The sequence below is a fragment of the Tyto alba genome, unplaced genomic scaffold (genome assembly GCF_018691265.1).
Source record: "Tyto alba isolate M040663 unplaced genomic scaffold, T.alba_DEE_v4.0 Super-Scaffold_22, whole genome shotgun sequence".
In the NCBI taxonomy this organism is placed as follows: Eukaryota; Metazoa; Chordata; class Aves; order Strigiformes; family Tytonidae; genus Tyto; species Tyto alba.
The window spans coordinates 5,598,033-5,623,188 of record NW_024881296.1 but is presented as its reverse complement, the minus strand read 5'-3'; the positions used below and the strand labels follow the sequence as shown (position 1 = coordinate 5,623,188).

The 25,156-nt window shown below is 35.9% G+C and overlaps 1 protein-coding gene across 6 annotated transcripts in view; it reads left to right on the top strand.

Moving 5' to 3' along the window:
• Positions 1-20,723, top strand: part of TTC13 (tetratricopeptide repeat domain 13) — a 42,005-nt gene extending 21,282 nt beyond the window's left edge. For 2 of the 6 annotated variants that reach the window (XM_032985413.2, XM_042795690.1), the window contains 13 exons: positions 885-1,059; positions 1,492-1,648; positions 2,776-2,906; positions 3,251-3,383; positions 3,875-3,967; positions 8,215-8,298; positions 9,749-9,833; positions 12,142-12,287; positions 13,623-13,758; positions 14,446-14,525; positions 15,675-15,753; positions 17,745-17,824; positions 20,573-20,723. In XM_032985413.2, the coding sequence (XP_032841304.2) occupies positions 885-1,059; positions 1,492-1,648; positions 2,776-2,906; positions 3,251-3,383; positions 3,875-3,967; positions 8,215-8,298; positions 9,749-9,833; positions 12,142-12,287; positions 13,623-13,758; positions 14,446-14,525; positions 15,675-15,753; positions 17,745-17,824; positions 20,573-20,696 (1,503 nt within the window). In that variant the 3' untranslated portion in view covers positions 20,697-20,723. Of the gene's footprint in view, positions 1-884; positions 1,060-1,491; positions 1,649-2,775; positions 2,907-3,250; positions 3,384-3,874; positions 3,968-8,214; positions 8,299-9,748; positions 9,834-12,141; positions 12,288-13,615; positions 13,759-14,445; positions 14,526-15,674; positions 15,754-17,744; positions 17,825-20,572 lie in introns of all 6 variants that reach the window. The other 4 variants (XM_042795689.1, XM_042795686.1, XM_042795687.1 and 1 more) reach the window with 4 other exon arrangements.
• The last annotated feature ends 4,433 nt before the right edge of the window (positions 20,724-25,156 follow it).

The window sequence follows — 25,156 nt, the reverse complement described above, 5'->3', positions numbered from 1 at the left end:
GAAATTCATTGAGCTTGTAAAAATGTGTGTGTTTCTGTAGGTAAACAAAATCTTGCCTCTCTCCATTGGAATTAAATAACTGCCTCACTTTGTAGACAGAACAGTAAAGGCATATGTTAATCATATGTCCGTATCCTTAAAACAAGGAGCGGAAAGTGATGTGGAAATGATTACATCCCATTCTGCAGGAGTGTGTGCTTATCCCAAGGAAAACACTTTATGGGGATTATTATGTATTCACCTTCTGTAACACAAGCTGTAGATGCTGGTGTAATTGAAAAGATATTTGAACCTGTAAGATGGAGATGCTCTTCTAAAGCCATGTAATTGCTAGAAGACTCAGAGCGTTAATTTTTGAATGATAAGTAAGAATTTACTATGTGTTTGACATAAATAGTTGACTAACATAATGAAGTGTACTAATGCATGAACAATGCATTAGTATTTCATCCGTATTTCATCCGAAGATACGGATGAAAGAAATGGCATGGTAGGTATGTTGAACTAGCCAAAAATTACTTGTTACTAATATTGTCAGGAGTATGTTTTGTCTGATTTTATTCAACTAACATTGAAACTTCTGTAGTGCTAATATCGTTAGAGCAAACATGATCTGTTTTCATAACAATTAAAGTGTGATCAAAAGCATATTTGCACTGGCAGTTCCTTTGTTTCTTTTCCTTTAATGAAGCTGAAAATATTTTTTTTCTTATGTTTGCTATCAGTTTAAGTGCTCGGCATCATTTGAAAGAGAATTGCAACAGAAGTGGATCTTAATCAGTAAATCTTTTCATGCGGATCTTCTGACCAAACAGGTTTAGTTTACTTGAAGACAGTAATTCTTTCTCTTGATTTATGGGTATTTTGTTTCTTTAATTTCCTAGAGATGTCTACAGCTAGAACCATACAATGAAGTATGCCAGTACATGAAAGGTCTCAGCCATGTTGCAATGGGACAGTTTTATGAAGGCATAAAAGCTCAGACTAAAGTTATGTTAAACGATCCACTACCGGGTCAGAAGGCCAGCCCGGAATATCTGAAAGTGAAATACCTCCGAGGTAAGTTGAAATAGTTTTTCTTTCTTTTTTTTATTTTTTTTTATTTTTTTTTGTTTTCTTAAATCCTTTGAGAGCTCTAAAAGTGCAAGCATACTTGTAGTTAAGGACATTTTAAAGAAATGATCTTACATTCTCATAAGCACTGTTGAGTATGTCTGTTTAAAAAAAAAAAGTACACCAATTTTTACTCATTCATACAGTTAAAAACTAGGGCCACAAATAAAATACACATTTCTGTATAATGATTTAGTTGAAATAGACTTATTTCTGACTTTAATTTTGCTAATAGCTAATTTCCAAGAATTTAAGCGTAATGACTTATTAAAGTCTTGTTGGATAACTGACAAACATAAAATCTGGGGTTTGTTTTTATGTAATTACATAAGTAGGCTGATTATACAAACAGTATTTAATTTTATTTCTTTCCTCCAGAGTATTCTAGATACTTGCATGCGCATTTGGATACCCCTCTTACAGAGTATAGTATTGATATAGATCTTCCTGGAAATTTCAAGGACCACTGGGCCAAAAATCTTCCTTTTCTTATAGAAAACTATGAAGAGCAGCCAGGGTTACAGCCACATATAAAGTGAGTAAATTTTTTTTTTTCTACGTCCTACTCCAGATGTTTTTTTTAAAGTGTTATTCTGCGGCACTGGAACAGCATAAATGTTTAGTACTATATGAAAGTGGAATTCCACTGAGTGTGTAAATCCTTTTCAAAATTATGGGGATTGGAGTCGGTTTAGCTCATAAAAGAGGAAGAATGAAGCTTAGCATGATTTTCTTCACTTCTGTCTTCACATAATCAATACTCACACAATGTTTCATACTCTATAGTCTTGCTGATTAACTATTCTATTTCTTTTTTTCTTGTAATTAATGTTAAGGAGTTGATCAGTTTGAGATGTTCAATGTATCATTATGTAGCACCATTATTCCAGTTTCCTGCTGTGTGTTGTTTGTTTTTTGGGGGGGGGCATTTTTATTATAGATGTAATATCCTAGATACTTAATAGATTTTTAATGGCAGCTGGGTTTCAGTGGGGAAAAAACATTCTCTGGAGTAATTTAGATAACCAGTATTTTAGGAGGAGGATGATTTTTGTTGACAAAGCAGGGGATTTATTACAATAAGCTTCAAAAATATGTAGCTAAAGAAAAGATCTCAATTTCTCCTGCTGTAAACTAGTTTCTAGATATATTTTTATGTATTCACTTTGTGTGTAAAAAATCGCTGAGTTAAAAATCTGTGGCTTTTGTGTATATGGAATAGATTCCACCTTTTTAGCACAAGAAGCTTTTACAGAATTATGAGAGAAGTTACAGAATAAGGCTTCTGGTTTCTATACATACTATTTTCTTAGTGTTAAAGTTCCTCAAGATGGGTGTAACATTGAAGGATAATGTATTATTTGTGAACTTTATTTAGTATCACTTACTATGTGTGAGTCTGAAGGTGAAATACTGGTTGTGACAGTAATAAGATCTGACATTGAATTCATTAAGACCAGGATTTTATTTGAGATTTTGAGTGTAACTGCCATGTACTGTGTATGTTTAGCAGTGCGGGAGGAGGAATGAGTGTTCTTTATTCTGCTTTTAAGTATTTCTCACACAAGTGGTATTGATTATCAGAGAAACAAATGATGTTTTAAAACTTTCAGGACTTCTGTTGACAAGTTATGTCTGATGCATGTTTTTTTCCTCTCTAAGAGATGTGTTATTTCAGAACTTTGAAAGCTATAAGCCTGATGTGCAAGAACTCATATGTGTAGCTGATCATCTGGGTTCCATGATGCAGTATGAGACACCAGGATTTCTTCCAAATAAAAGAATACATAGAGGTATACTGAAAATGCTCTGTAAATTTGAGTGGAGGAAAAAAAAACAACAATGTGGTGATAATTTAATGCTCTACCTTTGCTATCTGCAAATTAGTTTTATGCTCTGTTCATTTCAAATCAGATAAAAAGTTTAAAATTAAAATAATCATCATGTCAACAGTTTCTTGACCTAATTGGGGACTGGAATCACGATCTCCCAGATTTTATTGGTGTTGGCAATTCTTTTCCTGTAAATACATTGCATTCCTACTTCAGTTTTCCTGCCTATACAAAAACAAGTGTTTGGTGCTAACTGTTTTTCTGTTTCTGTTGTCACTTGTTCCTCTCTCCTCCCCCACCCCCAGCAATGGGGTTGGCCACTCTAGAAGTAATGCAAGCTGTGCAGCGGACTTGGGCAAACTCAAAAGTTCGGATGAATGGGAAAACCAGACTGATGCAGTGGAGAGATATGTTTGATATTGCTGTGAAGTGGCGAAGGTAATGGTAAAAGAAGAGAGAGAGGACAAAACTTACATTGGTTGTAATAATGATGCATGCTTCAGTTAACCAAAGAGCTGAAGTTACAGAGGAGAAAATGAACACTTGCTACCACTCTTTTTATCAGAACACTTTCTACTTGCAGACAAGGATGGTTTAGGTACAAGGGGTGCGCTCCTGAAAACACTCCATTTTTCTTCTTTTTTAAAAGATAGAAAGACCTGAGAATAGCATTTTCTGGCTGTGAAAAATCATAGGATACATTGCAGCTTAGGCTAACAAAAGCTAACAGTCTCAAACTCCAGCAACATAAAATGCTTATAAGGTTTTTTTTCATTATGAAAATCGTGCGTGCATTTCAATAAAGTTCTTTTCTGTGATCTCTGAATTCTAGCTTTTGCCTAATATTATTCTGCATGTGAAAAAAGCTCAATTAAAAATATTACCCGGAGTGAAATGTGTGCTGATATTCATGTCCTTTGTCTTTGTAGGATAGCTGACCCTGACCAGCCTGTGCTTTGGTTGGACCAAATGCCTGCCCGAAGCCTTAGCAGAGGTTTCAATAACCACATTAACTTAATCAGGTATGAGAGATTACCCAAACAGACTTCCCTCACACACTAAGGGATTGTACCACAACTTACTTGTTGTTCATGAAACAGCATAATACAGTATTGAATGTATATGTGCTTATTGTTTTGCTTTAATATTTATTTTATATTTTCTAATGCACCGTTTGGGTTTTGTGCATCTCAAATTTTCATTCATGACATTTCCTCTTTTTCATGAATTTCAGTTGTACAACTGAGTTGTGGCAAGATCTAACTACAATCCTGAAGATGCTTATTTTTACATGCTGTTTTTAATTCCCAAATTACCTTAAATGTAAAAACTGGATTAAGTTTATCACAGGTGCAATTTTTGCAAATGCTGCTTCTCAAAGATAGTGGCAACAGTAACGAAACAATGCTGTTCTCTTAGCTTTGATACCAATTGGTCAATTAGAGAGGAAAAACACAGTTCTTTTAGTTTTTTTCAAAGCAGGACAAAGTAAAGTAAAAACGACCAAATAAGTAACCTGTGAAAGGTAACAGTTGCATTTTCAAACAAATGTAAAATTTAAAAGATTCAACCGCTGTTGTACGTTCCATCTTCTCCCATGCTGCAAGACTCGGTACTGTAGTCACAGCAGTGCTACCTCCCATGAAGTGGTAGAAGTGTGAGAGACTCAGTGTGGCAACATCACTGTCAATCACAGGAGCAGAGTGTTTGTGTAAGTAAATATGTAGCCAGGTTTCATCCTATTTCCCTGCCCCCCACCATGCGAAGTATTGAGCCTTTGATCTGTCACTCTGCTTTTATATCTGTTTCTTTCTTTTTTGAGCAGCCCGGTGTCAAAAAGGAGGATAAGGGAAGCAAAGCCTTCTCAATAAGTATTTCAGTCAGAGAAAAACAGCGATGTTCTAACGTTCTAGTGTTCACATAGGGAGGCTGATGAGAATCTGCCTGCGCACTTCTTTCCACTCTGCAGCACGGACCCTAGCAGCTTCTGCTGCACTTTAGGGAGTGGTTACAGCATAGTGGTAAACTCCATTGCAGATCAGTAGTTGCCTTGTAGGATCTGCTGCTTCTTGAATGGTCTTACACAGGCTTCTGTATTCCCTCAAGCTGAGTGTTATGTTTGGGCTCCAAGCTCTGTCCATCTTTGCTGTTGGTGCATTTCTTCTCACATGTACGATGCAGCAAAACCCACAAACATCGTTACTTTGAGACAAGGATGTGTTCCATACTTCATCCGTTCCTTACTGGTTTTATTTTAAATGGGATAGAAAAGCTTAATTTCTTGGTGATCAGTGCTGGCAGAAGAGCATTCATGTAATAACATTTGATTACCATGCTGAAATTAACACTGAGCATTTAATCTGGGGAAATGTGTCACTGTACAGGATTTTGGTGTCAGCAACTCTGTTTTTCACTTGACCAGAGTACCTTACTTGTTTTCCCCTCATCAGAGCATACTAGCAAAACTCATGATTTACTGTTCCAGCTCTTCTGGTGGTTTCATAGAAATCTGAAATAAGCTTTATGAGCATTCAGTGGTAGGCCCACAGTGAATCTCATTCTGACGTTTTGTTTTTGGCTCAGCCTTGACTTTTGGGGATCTTGTCAGCATTTTGGTCATACTTTTTTGATAGCTAGGTGGTAGTTCTCTGAAAATTACTGATTTGGCACTTTTTTGGAAGGGGCAAATACTGCTGCCTTAGGTGTTGATTATTCTTTAGTACCGGATGGTGACTGCATCCTTTTTGATTCTGGAAACCTGTACTTGTTTGATCATACTTCATCCCAAGTAATAGCTGCTTTCGTTGGTCAGCTTTCTGTAGTGATTTGTTTCTAATTTTGGATTCCCTCCTGATGATTTCACGTGAGGGGAGGGATAAAAGAAATTAATAGATTAAGTAGTAATAGTTTTTTTTTAAATTAATTTTATTTTAGTTTTGAAGCATGTTCTAGTCATTATGATTTCTAAATGACAATTTACTCTTAATGGATTATACAGTTCTGTATAATCTCCTTGCATTACTCAACTGTAAAATAGCTATTGATTGAAAATCTTAATAGACTGCAGAGCTAACAACTTTCTGTTGACAACTGAGATCACTTCCTGGTCTTTTGACTTTTTCAGGAAGACATACATTGCTTTATATTTGGCTTATGATTTGAAAGTTATTCTCATAATGTGTGATTATGGCTGAATTCTTTCTATAGCATTGCTACCTGAAGACCAGGTGTTACAGTAGATTACTTAGGTTAACAAATGGCAGCCTTCGTGGTTATTAAATATACAAAGATATAAGATGTTCAATCAAATAAGAAGTATAACAACAGCAGTTGAGTGTTCTTTTAATATTTGTAACAGATATAGTCATACTGAGCTGAAGCTATCCTTAGGTTTTGTTTGGTCTAAATTGTACAGCAGTAATTTCTGTGTGCAAAAATATTTGGATTAGATATCTGTTAACATAACCTTTATCTTTGCTGAGAATTCTTTGCATTTGAAATCGATTATTGTTCAGTGATTCCTGTCAAATGAGTCTTGGCACAGAGGCACTAGCATTCAGTGACTGCTAAATTCTCCAAACGTTTTGCCACTCTGGAAAAGAATTTTGAGTGTCAGAAAACAAAAACTTTTTTTGTTTGTTTTGAGTTAATTTGGGGACCTCTTGTTAAAGGTGTATAAGAAACATCTTGCACTTCACAATGTTTGATAGACTTCCAGATGATAACATTCTCAACATGCAAGTATATTGGCTGTCACTACTTCTTCATGGGTCTATAGACAAGTGTGACTGGCTTATCTCCTTTCTGGCTTAAATGATCAAAGCTACCAAGTTTCATTTAAAGTAGAGAAAATGTTTTTGAAAGCTTAAGTTACTTTCATAGGCAAAACCAGGATTTGAGATCAGATAAACATTAATAATATGCTCCGTATTCTTATAAAAAAGTGAAGACACTCTCTGGAACACTGCTACTTTTGAATTCTTGGTGGTAGTGTTTATTGAACAAGGAGAAAGAGCAGGAATAAACACAAATCACTTCTGACCACCCACCAAAAGTCTTTTCTTGCTACTGTTGCTTCTAGATGGCCTTACAGAACGATGAGTCTGGTTTGGATTTATTTTCCAACATGCCACTAAAGGAAAATCCAGTTCCTTATACTGACACGCTTCTGCCTGTTGTACAGATATTTTTTCAATACAGATGGAAAACGATGGGACGTACAACAAGGGCATATTATATATATAGATTTGTCTTCATCCTTCTGCTTTCCCTACCTCCCTTTCCTATGTGCAGATATGTGTATGTGTTCTAATTCTGTTCAGTTTTTAAAGACTGATTCTGCCATTGTTCTAAGACGAGGCCTACTAAAGTTTGAGACTGATGTGAGACATTAGACAGCGACTTAGGCTGTCAAAAATCAGTTAGAGTGGGGAAAAAAAGCTAGATGTACAAGCTAGATGTACACCTTCCTGTGATTGACAGTGGTTTTGCTTACTCAGAGAGCGATAACGTTTGCTTTATAAAATCTTGTTTTGTAGACTGGGAGAAGAGGAAGGACTCCTACAAATGCAATAATGGTATGTAATTTTTCCTCTCACAGTGGTTATGATCCTAGGAGGTTTCTACCAATTTTTTAATGTATATTTTTTTTTCCTTAGTAGACCAAGGGGAAAAAACAATACCTTTTTTACCTTTTTGATGTTTTTGTTTAACAGTTACTACTGGTAACTGTTAGAAGTCAAAGCAAAATTACTTCAAGATAGAGGGACGTAGGTGAATAAAGACAAATATATGTGGGCTGTCAGAGCAGATCAGCAGATATATTGGCAAATATGTAAACTGGAGAGTGTTGGTTCTCAGAGTAAATCAATGGGCAGGATTGAGAATTCTCTCCTAGTTCTGCAGTATCTATGGGTGAAAATAACTGTCTAAGAAAGATTTTGTCCTTGTACAAATTGATAATTATCACGTAGATAAGATTTACTGGACATGGGCACACTGAAAATGGGGAAACGTGCACAAAATGTAGTTTATCAGAGAATAACGCTACTAATGATACGTGAGCTTTTGAAAGTCCCCTGTGGAATCTGTATTCAAAATGGGGAATGGGCAATTCAGCACTCCAGACAAACCTCTAGTTCTTTCCTCTAATTTACAAAGCATCTGTGGATAAAATTCTGTCAAATATTGATGAATAATATTTGTGTCTTAGCCCTGGAGTGTTGGGCTGAAAAACAAGACTTTTAAAAGCCTTTTCTTTTCTTTGTAGGGGACAGGTCATTAACATGCGGTACCTGGAATATTTTGAGAAAATTCTTCATTTTATCAAAGATAGGATCCTTGTTTATCATGGGTAAATTACTGATATGTTTTTGTCCCTGCTTCACTCCCCTGGTAGTACTGATTTGAAGTGTACGTAATATTAATTTCAGAAAATCTGAGGGATATTTTCTTAATTTTAACAAGTTCTAGTTTTCTTAGTCTGTAATTGTCTTCCTACTGGAAATGCAAAATCCTGTGCATTGCCATGTAAAGAAACTTAAAGGAAGAACCACTGTGATTTACAGTGTACCTAGAAAATGATAACAGTTTTGAATTTGTACCCACGGTTTTGGCATGAGTGGGTCTCAACTCTTTCTAAAAATATGATTTGTTAAAGATGTTGGGTTTCTTCCTGGTAGAACAGAGTTTCTCTGAATATTGAGATTAATTTATTAAATAGTAGGAGTAAGAAAAAAAAGAGGAAGAAAGATACAGAAGGTAATTTTAATTTAAACTGGTGTTTGACAAATAATTTTAAAGGAACAGAGAATCTTTACTACCTGTGACATAGATGGGTTAGTAGATTTTGTCCTGAAACAAAAGCCAGTTGTAGAATCTTGAATGAAAGAATGTAACTAAAAATAATCTGAAAATTGATGTTGACATCTATTTCAAACTTTGATCAATTTTTTTAGGAGTAAAATGTCTTCCCCAGCTGTAGCTTATATGTGGCAACAGTGTTCTGATAGCATTAAAAATTAAGGAACTCTAAACTCCCTAATTTTTCTTTGGTGTGGTAACTTTTATTAAACACTGAGTTCTGTTTTTCAGTCTCATGATGCTACTTAAATATCAAAAAATTTAAGTGCAGAAAATCCTTACGACAGTTGAAAACATTTCAGTTTCAGAAAATTTGTGATAGTTGCTGAAGATACTTAAGCACTGTAGTAACCGGGGAGTCTATCCTCTACTAGGAGAAAGTTTGTTCAGAGTAAATCAGCAGCATTTGGCCTTAAATCAGAACAATTTGCGCAGTGAGTTTTAAAATAATTCTGTTCTTACAATCTGGGTACAGTAGTTAATAAATATTAGAACACTAGTTCAGTAGGTTTCTTCATGGTCCAGTTGTGCTTGCATCTGTAGTATTTACATACCTTTGAGGCTACACAGATGCATAGATTTTGAGAAGAATATTTTTAACGTTACCTCTGTTCTTCCATCTTTCCTCATCAGCAACCCCCCGCCCACACGCACGAATTCAAAAACTCTTTAATGCTTTAGAGTGACCAACACCAAATGAGTAAGATAAACCTTAAGTTTGAAGTTAAGGTTTGAAGCTGAAAAAAAATAAGCTGAGCTGATATAGGAGGAAATTACTTTTTGAAGAATAGAAGAACATGTGGCCAAGTATGAAGCAACTAATTTTCAGGAAAGAAAGAAAGAACTTACTCCACTGTGGCTAATTAGGTTAAAGCTAAATGGATTTCCAGAAATGTTATATGTATTCAACCATTGCAATTCTATATTTAATTTTTTTCCAGTGCTAATAATCCAAAAGGACTATTAGAGGTTCGAGAAGCTTTGGAAAAGGTACATAAAGTAGAAGATCTTCTTCCCATAATGAAGGTAAATTAAAGAAAAACTTCAAAATATGATAAAAATAATAAAATGTATTCTGGGGGATACAGACAATGGTTATATTCTGAGGAACTGAGTAGGCTTAAAATAAATAACTGGAAACGCCAACTGAGGCTATTTCAAATTTGCACATGTGGGGTATGACCTTCCCTTTGATATATGCAGATGTGTGATAGATACTTGAAAGGCTTGGTCTAACAGAGAATTGGTAAAGAAATGATGGGAAAGCAAAATGTTGAATGTAATTCTTTAAAGTCAGCCTTATCAACCGGGAGGGTTTGTGGTCAGATCCACCATAATGGGCTCACAACATGCAGGAAAAAATTGAAGATGTGTGTCTGAAAGATTAGGAACACAGAAGCTCTTTTTACAATAGCTTCATTGGTGTAGGTCAGTACATGGTGGGTTTGGGCTAACAGGAGGAAATGGGAATAGCTGCCCTTAGTGACTGATAGCTAATCTGAAACAAAATCTTGGTTTATGTTCTTGTGCTTTGGAAGACTGTCAGAAGAGGAGTGGAGAAACCTGCAGGTTTTCTTCTTGCTGATGGTGGCCTTTGTAGAAGGGCTTTGGATATATGATGTGCAGAATGTTTTAACTTAAGTAATAAGGCTTGAGCTGTCTGTAAGTAAAAGGTCTTCCCCATCTCCCCCCACTCCTTCAAAATAATCTAGGATAAGCAGTGTGTAAGTATTTGGGTTTGGGGAAACATTTACCAAGTATTTCTTTTTAAAGGATTGGACAGGATTTTATTTAGAATAGAATAAAATTTGGGAAGAAAGTCACTCTCAATAGAGACAAACTCATTGCTTTCTTATTGGGTGTGTCCACATTGCAGTTTCATAGCTAAGAAAGCTGTCAAATTGCCATAGAACAGAGCTCTCTAACAGTATATTGCTGCTACTACCGATAGACTGGGTTTGGATTTGTTCATGGTACTAGTGCTCACTCACTTGTGCATTACAGATAACTTCACAGAAGCTATATGGCTCAAGCACTAGATTTTTCTTTTTTTTTTTTTTAAATATGTATTACTAATATAAGTGTCTTGAAAGAACATACCATAATTTGGGAGGTCCTTTTAATATTACTGTCTTGTTCTTGGCCTTGAAAAATTAAGTCAAGTGGATACTAACTGAACCTAAACAAAAACTTGTGATGAAGAGGTAGTAGATGTTGGAGTGGATAGACAATTAAGTGTTCCCTACTGACACACGAATGTGCCAATAGGGCCCTGTAGAGCACCTAATATGACTAGTGTGGAATTGTAGGCCAGGAAAGTGCTGCTTGTGGAGTTAAAAATATAGGTTACTCTAAGAGGATGATGAAAATATATAAACATAGTAGACTATATATGACTTATTTCAAATTAAATGTCTCAAATGGCAGCAAATATTCTTCCTGGTTTTCAAAGCCTGTACATTTTGCTCTGGTTTGAATCTTCGATATCCCATTCTGAATTGTGTCGAAGTGGAATGCTGTCTTATTAGAGCCTTTTAGATTTGTTTCTTTAAAATACATGCAGATTCTTTTTAAGCAAAACATCCTGGATCACGAGTTCTATCTTAAAATAAATAATTGCCTGGGTAATTCAACACTGTTGCTCAGTAGTAATTAAAAGTTCTTGTATAAAATGAATGTCTGCTGATATTGATGTAGCTTGGTTATTCAGGTAGCTGAGGAATGTTGTATGCCAAAAGCTGGGCTTTTGGCTTTACTTAAATACAGTTTTTCCTGGTTTATACAACTCTTTGGCTACAGTATTACACTTCGTTAATGTAGCTTTGTAAAATTCTTAAACTTTGATATTTTTCCTTCTGATGAGGATAAACATTAATTGAAACTGTATCACAGTTAAGCAATTGTTGCCGTTAGCTGTATTCTGGAATCCACCCTTGGATTAATGCTGCTATGTCTGAGTCTAAACATAAAACAGGCTTTCAAAATCTTGCTTTTGCATTTACATTGTTACACCAGAAGGTTACTATCAACATGCAACCTGGGGAGAAATCTGTACCACTCAAACTGCTTTGTACAGTTGCTTTACATAAACAGTGCCACTTTATATTCCCTGTGTAGTTCTGAAGTTGAATGTCAATATGCCTCATTCAATATTTATGAATTCCATTCAGTAGGAAATAAAGTATAAAATAAATAATATAGTTGACAGTAAATCTTTGTCATGTTCCCTCAGTTTGTCCATTTTTGTTTCTGCTCCATGTATTTTAGGTGCTTCAAAACAATAGATAGGCAGTCTGTCTCTGTAATATTATACTTTTTTTTTTTCTTTTGAAAGCAGTTTAACAGTAAAACAAGAGATGGATTTACTGTGAACACAAAAGTCCCCAGCCTCAAGGATCAAGGGAAAGAATATGATGGGTTCACAATTACAATAACAGGAGATAAGTATGTTTGCTATTTTCAGCGGTTCAGGTACATGAGGTAATGATGAGGTATTAACAATTAATTTTCTCAAGTGCCATTTCCACTTGCCTGAAGTAGATTTTGTTTTTCACTAGTGGCAGTTTTGTAAGTAACTAAAAAATTTGTTCATTTGAGGACTTCTGATTCCTGTTGTGTTCCTTAACAAAGAGGGAATGTGGGTAAATTGATGGAGTAGGCCCAGTTGAGATGATTCTCTAACACATAGCACAAAAGTGAAGAGAGACCTTGTTATTCATCTTAGACTATAAGATGCCTAAGGGGGAAAAAAAACTCAAAAATCTCAGCCTTTATCCATATCAAAATACACTTGTTGTGAGACCTTGTCTGTTATAGTAACTGAAAAGCCCTGAATGGAATGGAAATTTCTGTGATCTAAGAATGGAGGAGTCTATTCTGTTTGGATTTTTGGCCTTTTTAATGTTTATTTTTGATATGTTTGCCAACCATCTGTCTGCAAATGCTAATTTAGATAGTACCTGAATGTATGAGGATACAGTTGCAAGGCTTTGGGCCACTCTTTGGGTGAGAAAGTAAATTGCTCACTTTATGGGTACTGGCTCCTTGTCTTTCTGAAGAATGAGCATTAATCTGAAGCTCAGAAGCTCTCTGTCCCTCTGCTAACTAAAAACTTTGACTTATGGCATTTAAAACTATGCACTGAAATTTTTCCCAGAACCTGTGTACTTCCAGTGAGTGGAGTAGAAGACAGACTTCTAAAATGTTAACACATCTCTTGGTTTTTAATTTTGCATTCTAAATCATATGCATATATGTAGTGAAATGGCATTAAATGTATGGCCTCACTGTTTTGAGGAAAGTATTTTGGTATTAGTAAAATGGTCCAACTTTCTTCTGTATCACTCAGTCTTGTTTGATCCATAGTTTGTAACTATGCTTTTATACCAAAACCAATTCCATTTTGGTAGTTTAAAAGTTAACAAAACTACATTTACTGTATACAAAAATCTCAAGCCCATGAAGATACTTTAAAATTTCATATTCCTTATTTTTTGCCTATACTTTAAGTGAAATACTAAAGCTTATCAGGTATTCTTCAGTGGAAATACTTCATCTGTGATTAGACAGCAATCTTTATGTATTCTTTTCGATGAACTTGCAATGTGAAAAAATACTTTTAATTCAGTAATTTATTTTTTTTTTACTAAAAGAATGGCAATGCACATACTCTCCTGATTAAGAAAAAATTATACAAAAAAGGTTATGATGTGGCATTTAACTGTAGTACATTTGTAAGTTACCCTGGATATTAGATTATGCATCAAGTTCTGTTAAAGTTTCTTACCTCCTTTTTTTGTTTCTTCTACTTGATAGAGTGGGGAACATACTATTTTCGGTAGAAACTCAGACAACAGAAGAGAGAACACAGCTGTATCATGCAGAAATAGATGCCTTATATAAGGACCTAACAGCTAAAGGAAAAATTCTTATTCTGTCTGCAGAGCTGGGGGTAAGGCTGTTTTAATGGAAATTATGAATTCCGTGATAAAATTCCATTATGTTTTTACACCTTCTTTTTAACAGTCTTGTTCTAATAAGTTTTGACAGAGATCTCAAAAGAGATATTAAAAAGAGATATTAAAATTGACTGCTTGCTTAAACCCAATTATGATGAGTACTATAAGAAGTTGACATAATCCTATCTGTTACTTGAAAATTTGCTATGCTTTGTTGCAGTAATAGAAAGAGTCCAGACAAGGTCTCAATTTTTTTATTTTCTTCATTTTTCTCATGGGCCTGTGTTCACTGTTTCATCATCCTTATAAGCCCTGCTTATGATTTGGCTCATGGTGACTACATATAAGATGGGAAGTAACAGGAATTCATGAGAAGCACTACAATTGTGTTTGTATTGATTTGTATTTCAGTGAGAATCGGACTACATTTGAACTTGTGCTTTCCTTTTTTCATCCTTTAACAAGGTGTAGATGAACTACTTACCAAAATTTTAAAGATATAACAAAATAATTTGCTTAAACATCTGTTAATCAGACTTCAATTTTGCAGCTTGACATTTTTCACATTTGAAATTGTTCTTAAAAAAAAAATCACAATACTTTTAATATATGTGTTTCTTTATATGGTATTACTTGGCTAGTAAATTAAATTTAATTCCTTATTTTTTTCTCTTTCTTAGGAAGTAGATGCTGTTTGCAACTTGATCCTATCATTAGTTTATTACTTCTATAATTTAATGCCACTTTCAAGAGGATCTAGGTTAGTGGTTGTCTTTATCATGTTTATTATCTTGGATGCACGCTGTAAAATGTCCATTGTTACAGTATCTTAATATTTTTTTAATAATAAAAAAAAGAGCTAAAGAAGCTCTGGGTTGAGCTGTGTGTCCTACAGAGTCTCTCATTTTGTGCTGCCATGACGATGGGTACTGACTTAGTACTGGTTTAAAAGCTAGTTTGTAATTGCTGATGGTAAATATTCATAGCTGCATGTATATTTAAAATGATGAGTAGTCTGTATTTATAGACTTCAGCTCACACATTGAAAAGTGTCATTTTGAAATTGTAATGCTTGAGTTCCTAATCCATACTATGTTACACTACTGTAATTTCACTCAAGAAGCTTTACTGAAACATGTATTTAAGATCTCAAAATATACTTCATAACTTTTTAGATAAAATACACTACAATATTATTTTAGTAATTTATTGCAACTGTTAGGGTCACCAAATGAAACCCTAGAATAAAGTCCCATATGTCTCAACTGAAAGTCTAGTTTAATTCAAACCTGGCTACATCTAAGACTATTATGAATCTCTGTTCCACAAAGCACTTAAGATCTTTAAGCTTATTATTAAATGCAGTTCAGTAGAAAATAAAATTTAAAAAGTCCTAGGACTTCATTTTTATAATCAGACTTTGACTTTATCTTACAGAATGTAAAAATTAACAGAAATTCTGAATTTCACAATTAAAAAAAGTTAAATTAAAAAGAAAAGTAACTGAAAAGCTTTACAGTGTCTCTAGCTCTGTTGCAGTAGAGTTCATAAACTCTTCTGGGCTACAGCTAAGCTTCTTGAGAACAGGAGTTTGATTTGTTTTCAGCTCTATGGAGTCTTAAGAACTTGTAGTTCTGAAATTATGATTCTGACTACTGTAGAAACAGTGCTCTTCAGTAGTAAAACTCCATAGGATCATAACTTCATTCCAGTGGTGTTGGAAAGTAACATTGATTTCACTTTAAGTGTTTCATGCTTGTTTTTACTGCTAAAATAAACTAGCACAGTAATTTTCACTAGCCTTTTATGAAACAGTACTATATTCTATTTGTTTTGTGGTCTAAAATAGCATTATGGAAAGACTTTTACTGTACTTCATTTGTTGGTTTTGATTTTTATATTTTTTTAGTGTGATAGCTTATTCAGTGATCATGGGAGCTCTAATGGCAAGTGGAAAAGAAGTATCAGGAAAAATCCCTAAAGGAAAGGCAAGTATCAAAGTACACTGGTTCAGCCTTGATGGAGTGAGTAATACTTAAAAACGTGAGGAAGGAGCTGTAAGAATGAACAGAAGTTGCGAACTTGTTTACTGGAGTTGGGTTAGCTGCATACTGTGGTGTCTTGCAGTCTGAAAGAGTTTTGAAAATTTCATTGCTGTTCTGACAGCAGGTGAGATTTAGAGATATTATGTGCAATAATTCTGGTTAGTCAAATTTTAGCAGTTTGTGTTCCATGGTAATTACAAGTTTGTAACTGAAGTATTTCTGATGTGCCAAGCTGCTCTTTCCAGCTTTCTTTGAGAAAGGTTGGGAGAGTACTTGGACAGAATTAGTGACTCTTCTGGCACACAGCCGAAATTTTCTGTCTTTGCTCTCAGTGTATTCCAGAGCATTTAGGGCTTGTTAAGTAGAAATGTATTTGCAACTTCTCTTGATTTGTCCTTCCCCTCTGTATTCTGCTTAATTTAAAATAAGTCCTAGTTTTTAAGTGACTACATTTGAATATTATACCACCTTGTTAAATTAAGGGTTTCCCTTTCTTTATTCAACTGTTGGTCTGTTAGCGGTGTTACCTTTCCAGCATGCAGGGAGTGAGAGCACCTCTGTCTCTTTAATGTATTGTCAAAACAATCCCTGAAATTCCAGTGAAAAGCGGAGTTGTTGGAGAAAATATCCTGCACGGATAACTGAAGAAAGAAAACCTTTCCCTTTTGTTCTAGAAAGCCCTGAAAACAATTGAGTTAATCATTTCAGTACAATAAACTCCTAGTTAGTGTTTAAGAGCAAACTGCACTTGCTTAGTAGCAAGAAAACTTCCTTTTCAGTATGCCATTAAGCTGGTATCTTCACTGTTCTGTGGGAGTTCAAGCTAAGGTAAAAGACCTATGCAGGTTCTCTTATGCATCTTCTTAGGACTTAATAGGGTAGTGCATTTTGCTGACTGATTTTATGCAAGGAAGCAGAGTTTCAGAATTACTAAAAAGCAGGATTTCTGACTTACAGGAAGCTTTGGCGACATTTTTACATTTGAGGTTTTTTCCTGAAACAGAGTACCTGAATTGGAACAGAACTGTTTTCTAAAAAAGTTTTTACCAGCTGGAAGGGATTGTTTTCCCCAGTTGAACAAAATTGGGATTAACTTTTTTTTTTTTCACCTGAGATTCCTTAGAAGGGTGTTTCTGGTCCCAAGTTTATGACGCTGTGCATTGTCAGGCTGCCCTGAAGACAAAGGTGCCCAGTCAAGAGTCCTGTTGTTGCCTGGCAGGTTAGTCAGCAGCCATGGCCAGTGTAGCTTCCAGTGTTGGTTGTGGTGGGGTGTGCAAACCCACAGAGTTTTAGTGCCTGGCATGCATGCTGACTTCCTAACTGGTGATCAGAGTCAAAGTAGTCTGGCCACAGACCAGTTAGTAAGCTTACTCCCATCTTACCAAGAATATAGGTGGCATGCTCTCAGAACCCTTCCTTGAATTCAGCTGATGTTTGCTGAACCACAGATATGTCAGCTTAAATGTTTTGATACTAGTGAGCCAATGGTTTTAACTGATCATTGTTTTTCTGAAAACTTATTTTCAGCTGTAGATACGAGGTTGCACAGAGTTCTTAGCTATCTGTAGTCAAATGTGCCTGAAAACCCCTTGTGGAATGAAGTAATACAGAATGTCTAGAAAGTCCAATATAAATCTACCAGTCATGTGATACAATATTTTGCAGAATACAGTATGTGGAAATGAGAAATCTCTCCATTTTATTTGGACATAGTAATAAAGGGCTGAAGACAGTCAATATTTTCTGGTACTGACTTATTAGTATGAACACCTTATTAAGAGATAAAAAAAACCTGGATTTTGTCACAAAAGGAAGGATGTGCTTTTAAAGTTGAATTTATATGTTAAGAGTTCTTGAGAATTAACCTCCTGAAATTAGAGAACTTAAAATTTCTCTAATTTCTTAAGATCTTTTTTATTTTGTTTTATTTCCAGCTGGTTGATTTTGAAGCAATGACAGCACCAGGATCTGAAGCTTTTAGCAAGATAGCAAGGAGCTGGATGAATCTAAAAAGGTAAATTTTTTCGTTCAGATTGGGAATGGGGAAATAAAATACGAAAGACTTCATGTGTAAAATTTAAACCTATACTAAAAAATGTTACTTAGAAATTATGAGTTTACTAAATGATTACACATAATTTTTAATGCTGTTTAGGAATTGATAACATAAGATTTGAATTTACAAACACAGTAGTTTATTTCTAGTCCAACAAAATAGTTAGTAATCTAAACATTGTTATGTGTTATCCTTTGAGAAAATTATTTGGGTTAATATTTTCTTTTTGTCCAGTGATCACATTTGCCCTTTTATTATTAATTTTTTACCATTAATAAGTCTAGCAATTGAGTGAAGAAAGGAAGGGAAAATTTTAACTTGTTGGATTTTTTCCATTCTTATGGATCTCTTCAAACTATGTATCAAAAGTCATATACTTATCCTCTAGTGCTGTTTTAATTGGGAGAATAAGTATTTTCAGAGTAGATGGATTTTTTGAATATACAGAATTATGTTACTTAGTATAACTGCATGACTTGTGTATAGTGCTTTAAAATTTTTATTTTCACATTAGTTGATTTTTGAATACTGAACACATTCATTTCTTGTCAATATGATGAATCTGTTGCATTTGATTTGTTCCGTAGTGGTTATTTCCCATACAAAATCTAAAAATCAGGCCAGAGACAAAACCAATTTTAGTATCCTCCAAATCGAGGTCAAAACACTTACAGGGTGCTGAAAGAACTGGCTGAGGTCCTTAGGAGACCACCTGTAATCTCTGAAAGGTTGTGGCCATCAATAAACATCCTTGGTGACTGCAGGAAAAGAAATCTTGCATCCCTCTTCAAGGTGGCCAGAAGGATGACCCAGGGAAACTACAGGCTGGTCACTTTGGTCCCTGGGAAAGTCATGAAGTTCTCAAGGAAACCATTTCAGGGTATATGAAGGTGACTGGGGACAGTCAACATGGGTTTAACAAATGTTGTGTGACCCAATATGATTTCTTTCTGTGATAAAACGACTAGATTTGGGGTTGAGAGGAGAGCAATTGATGTTGCTTATTTTTCCTTCAGCAAGGACTCCCACAACACTCTCGTATCAAGACAGCACATTATGATCTGGACAAATGGATAGCTAGATGGGTAAAAAGCTGTTTGGATAATCAGATTTAGGGGGTACTCAGCTCTTTAGAGAGCATCTAGAATACTACATCCAGTTTAGGGGCAGCTGTAGTAAGGACTATGATAAGCTGGAGAAAAGTCAGTAGACAGCCCCCCTAGATGGTCAGGGGGCTGGAGCATGTGCCTCAACAGGGGTGAATTGTGCTTGTTCAGCCTGGAGAAGAGAAGGCTTTGACCTAACAGCAGCTTTGCAGTACCTGTGAGTATTGAGAAGATGGATCCGGGTTGTGCTTGGTGGGAGGACTAGAAGCGACACGTGTGACTTGAAATGAAGTTCAGACTGAGCATAGTCTTAACTCTGAGGATAGTCAGGCGGCAGAGGAGGCTGCCCAGAGAGGCTGTGTCATCTCCATTCCTAGAGATTTTCAAGACCTAACAGGGTAAAGACCTGACACCCTGGTCTGACTTTGCAGCTGACCTTGCTTTGAGCAGGATGTTAGATCACAGACCTCCTGAGGTTTGGTCCAACCTGAGTTATTCTGAGAGCCTGAGGAACTCTGCAGCTGCTGTTAGTGCAGAGTAACTCCTACTGATTAGTGTGGTTGAACTTCATTATTAGTGGTTCTCAGCCTGGTGAATTTCACTAAACTATAAAATCTCTTCCTAAATGAAGAAGGCTATTAAGAAGACTCAAGGACATCTTTGTCAGACTCAGGCCAAAAGCCTACATGTAAATGCAGTCAAATTCAGCATTTACTAAGGAGTGACATTTTTAAACTACAGCACAGCAAGTTATGGTTTTTATTAAAAGTAGTCTGCACAAATATTATGACTTGGTTGTCTTGGAAATATAAAATATTTATGGTTCCCACTATTTTTTTTACTGTAAATCTCCCAAATTATTTAGTCAACTCCTTTCTTAATCCTCTGTCCACGTCTGTCTGTCTTTTTTTTTTTTCCTCAAGACATCTTTACTGAAAAGGAACTTCTCTTGGGAACAAAGTCAGCTTAAGCCATTTCAACCCTACCTATGTGTTTCTGACAGTCTCAGTTGTACTGTTAAAGTTTGTGGGAATCTATAGCAAACCATATCAAAGAACTGATTTGTGTTAAAAATAAATTTGCCAAAACCCAAATTTATTTTTAACCAAGACCATTTTGTAGCATAGTCCTACCAACAGTATTGCTGGCTCAAATGAGAGATGTGTAATGGGCAAGGAAGGAGCCAAAATGGAGAAGAGGCTAAAGTTGTCCTTGATGCTGAGAAAAATATCTGTAGAACCACAGTCCAAATGACTTGAAGCAATTATATGAAGGTAATTAACCTTAGTGGCTAATTTGTCTGTTGTAGAAGAATACTAGTGGGTAAGGTAAGTAAAGCTTGAAGACTTAAAGCGATAAAATTTTGCTTTAACTTCTACCACTTCTAAAGGCTCTTTTATGTAGTTCTTATTTTCATTCTGTACAGTAAGTGAGGAGTCATGAGAAGCAAGAGCTGGTTGTGAGCAACAGATTCTTGACTTCAGGTCCCAAATTTGTTGGACAAGGGGATGAAGAGAAGTATAAGCTAATGTGTGAACTTCCAGGTAAATCATAAATCTCAGCAAAAGATAAATAATTTTATCTTTTTTTCCTCTTTCAGTATTTCACCTTCTTACAAGAGCCTACCGTCAGTATCAGAGACTTTTCCAACCCTGAGAACGATGATTGAAGTACTAAATACAGACTCTTCTCATTGTCTAAAAAAAACTATAGTTGTTGTATAATTTATATAAATAAAAGGCCAAGAGGTACGGCTTCATAAATTATTTTGAAGGGGAAACTGTGGTCAAAATGGTTTGGTTTTTATTAATAGCGTAAACTTACTTGACTAGTTATAACTAGAATAAAATGAGTCTTTCCATGACCAATAGTATTAAAAAGGAAAAAAGTAGAACAACTGATTTCTTGTATTGAGGCAGACTTTAACAGGAAATATAGTTGTTCAGGGGTCAAACTGAAGAGCAGTAAGAAACTTGATCACAGTTATGATCTGAACATACTGTAGGTGAAAAATTATTTAAAAAAAAAAAAAAAAAAGTAATCTGCTTTGGAAATACAACTATACCGTTTCCCATTTGGTGTTTTGTTTGGTTGGTTGTTTTTTTTTCCCAAAGCCTCTGTCTTCTGCATGGAAAACTTAATGAGCTGTACGTGTGTGAGTAATTGGTAAATACACAGACATTTCATGTAGTGCAATCCAGTGGAGGAACAGATGTCAGCTTAAAAGAATGGGTTTCAGGAAAACATCATTTGGAAACAAAAACAAACAAATGACATATATGGAGTTGGGCTCTTGGTGAGTCAATGTCAGAAACCCAGCAACTGTATATGTCTCCCTTTCCAAGTACGCTTTGGTGGTGGTGGTTGGCAAAAGATATCAACGGATTGACAGTATATTTATTGGGAGAGCTAGCTAGGGCTCCTTGAGTTGTTTTTGTGGAAGGGCCTGGCAGTGCTCTGGAAAGACAGGCTTCCTGTAGGGCAGGGCTAATTCAGTTCAAACAACACGGACAGTGTACCGTGAACGAATTTCTGACTCTAATAGTAATGATATTTTTTCTGGTGAGTCCTAACTGAATGATAGTAATTTTAGGTTGAGCTCTGTGACTTTAGAGCTCTATTAGGTTATAAGTGATTTCAGAAACACCAAGCAGTGGCGGGGGCAAATGTCTGGTTTCCTCAGTGACTTTGATCAACACTTTTTTTCCTGTCTGAATATTCAGCATTTCAGAAAATCTACATAACTGTTCTGTTTTAGCTATAACTTTCAACTTGTTTAATATTGATTGTCTAAACTGTGATTCTGTTGCTGTCGTGTTTCATACAAATACTTTATTCTTTATTTTTCTTGCTTCCAGTTTTCCAGAGGTTATGGCTTGGGGCAATTGCAAATATCTGTCCTAACCATGTAATATGAGATATCATAAAGAATAAGTTATTTACCAAGGGAGAGGGAAAAACATCCTGTGTACCCCAAGCATACCAATAGCAGTGGTGTGGTTGCTTTTGCCTGGCTCACAGGGCAGTCTCAATCCCCTCTTTAATGAAGAAAGAAATGCAGCAAAGCATCAAGAATGTTGATACAGGCGACCTACTTTAATAGTGGGACTGAAAACAGGGTGGATTTATTGAATGGAACATCTTTTCTGGACTATTCCACACAATTATTTATCAGTTTCAAAGTCGATTCTGTGTGTGTGTTTAAGTTTGGGGTTGTGGAGAAGTGCCACAATGTAAGTTATAAGCAGCTTTGAATACTGACATCGGTTATAAGAAAAGCCCTGTTGATTTAAAGTCAGATTTCACTATTTGTTACCTTGATCACTGAAAGACTAGGACAGCTATGGGTAGCTGGAGACCTGAGTGTGTGCATGTATGAAGGACTTTCAGAGAGAGCAAACGAATCCCAGAAAGTAGATGCATATTATGTCTACAGTTAGCAAGCGGTGCATCCCACTCAGTAGGAGTAGCTTAGTTCCCATGTTACGTGCATTTCAGAGGTTTTACTCTTGTCTGCTTGTGTAGTTTGTGAACTGGCTGCTCACTGCATTTGGAGTGCATGTTAGCAATGCAGTTTGGACATCTTTTGTATGAAACAACATGCATTCGGAAACCTTTTTGCACTGTGATCAAAAATGTGGTAAGTGGAGAAAATGAGGAGACTCGCTTCAGAAGTGTGCTCCTGATTCAAATTAAACGGTGCATATATAACAGTGGGAACTTTTTTTCATTAACTCTTATATTCTAGGATTGTATGTTGAAAACACAAGGGTAGGGAAAGAATGTGCTTTCCTTATGCTTGATGCCTTTTACCATCTACTGCTGAAACAAATGTTGCTGTCTGTGTAGTAACTCTTGCTCCCTAAGAACAAGCACTGTTACAGTATTAACTTCCTGCCATGCTAACTTATCCTATTGTTACCGGACTTGGAAGCACAACAGAAGCAATGTTATAGGAAGGCAGGGGAAGGAATAGTAAGCAGATTTTTTTGTCAGATGTATTTACTTCTGATTCTGGTATGTCTGAGAGTAGGTCTAGAATCTATTTTGAAATTTGTTTGGACTGTACTGGAGCTACAGTGATAATGTGGTTAGATTTGATTAAAAAATAGTGACCCAGTTCCTAGCTGAGGGAAGAATGATCTTATGTGTGCAATATCTTGAACTGCAGAAATCAACATTCGTTTTGCAAATACCAGAAAGCAAATGGTGTGCCCATGTTTAAGCTGATTTTTCCTAAGGTCTATTTTTCTCTTCTGCTTGTTTGCAGGGAAAATTATTAAGCAAGTTCAGATCCATATAGCTAATCAGGGAATGTAAACAGATGTGTGCTCAAAAGGCAAGGAAATCTAGAAAACTGGGGAACCACCTGTTTGGAATCCAAGTTGTTAGCCATTAGTGAGCACTAATGTACTTCATAATGTTGCTAAGCATTTGGAAGGATAGGTATCATTTTGAGTAAGTAAACTCATCAGGGAAAAAAAAAAAAGGGGCAAAATTTCACATGGAGACCTAGGGTTCTTTAACCAAACCATACTAAAAGCAAATTCTGGCAAGTTCTGGCTGATACTAATGAACATGCATTTTAAACTTTCTTGATCAGAATTTATATAAAGGATGAAAGTAGGTATTTCTTTCCAAGTCTGCCTAACTTTTATGCTTTGATTGTATTTTAATAGTATGATCTTTCATTTAAGCCTGTAAGCTTTCTTATACCTTGTGTTATTCACTGGGAAAGGGGAAATCTATGTTGGCACTGACCAGACAGTTCTTGGAACTATAAAACAAGAGATTTCTTATTTTAGGGATTAGACCAGCAGGAGTGGAGAAGGTATGGTGGGGAAGAAGAAAATTCCCTGGATGAAAGTTGTCGAGGTTCCCTTTCTCTTTTCTCTTACTCCTGTGACTGACTTCATACCCATCCCCCGGCTGACAGACCAAGAGATGATATTAATGGGAGATCAAGGGAGTGTAGGTGTAACGTGTATTACACCTATGAGTTTGTATGTATGTGTTTCAAAGGCGTGTTTCTCTGGGCGTGATGCAGATGACTAAGAAAGAAAGCGAGCTCAAGTTAAATGCTCTCAAACAAGTTAAACAAACAAAACAGGATTATATAACTGGGCTGGTATGTGATGACTTGGAGAACTGTAATTACCTCCTGAGAACCAGATATGTGGAGAAATCTAATTATCATTTTCCATCCTCTTCTGTGTCATCTTAGATAGCTGGTCTAGCAATATAATTTGAACTCTTAAATGGGAACATTAATGTATTTCAGCCCCAGCCATTAATCTATTAAGAATAATCTTCAGGAAAGCAGAATGAGATTAAAAAAAAAAAAAATAGGCTAAGCAATGAAAACCTATTAATCTTGAACCTCAGTGTTTTTGTGACTTTGTGATGTTTTGAAGATAATAAAAATTCCCATGCAGCTACCCTAGGACAAAAGGCAAAACAGATTTAGTCTCAGATAAATCTAACATATTTACCTGTCTTTTGGTAAGCTTCCTTTTGTTTTGTGGAAAGGAACTATGCTTCCCCCCCCAGGAGACTTGGGGGGGGGTCTTTTGGGAGTTTGGCAAAGCATTTGCTGAGGTACCACACAGGAAGTTAGGACTTGCTACAGGAAAAGAGAGTGTTTGTACAGTGAATGAAGAGCTATCTGAAAGAGAGAAACAAGGTGGTGGGCTGCCAGGCAAGCTGAGGTTAGTAGCATAGTTTGCCAATTAAATTTGCAGGTTCTGGAAGGTTTGGGTATGTTAATAAAATGAGGCACAGAATAGCGAGTAACAAGAACTCAACATTTGAAAGTACCTGAAATTATTTCATTGAATACAATTTCACCCCAAGTACTTTGTAATTTCTAAATACTGGGTAATACTAGTTGATTGCAACTAATAAAATTTGCTACAATCAGGTGGCTGTGGAAAAGGCATATAGAAACCCTTGCCTATGCCAGGAAAGACAGTTAAGAATTTTTTTAAAGATGTTACACAGCACTGCTGGGCTGCCCTCTGCAATACTGGTGTGGTGGGGAGTCCCGGTGGACAACTCCGGCCACCCGTGGCGAGTGAAGATGACTTCAGGCAGCACCAAGTACGGAAAAGGGGCAATGGAAGGAGCAGGGAGCTGGGGCAAGGGCTGACTTAACACAGGATCTCCCTGTAAGTACATTAGCCAG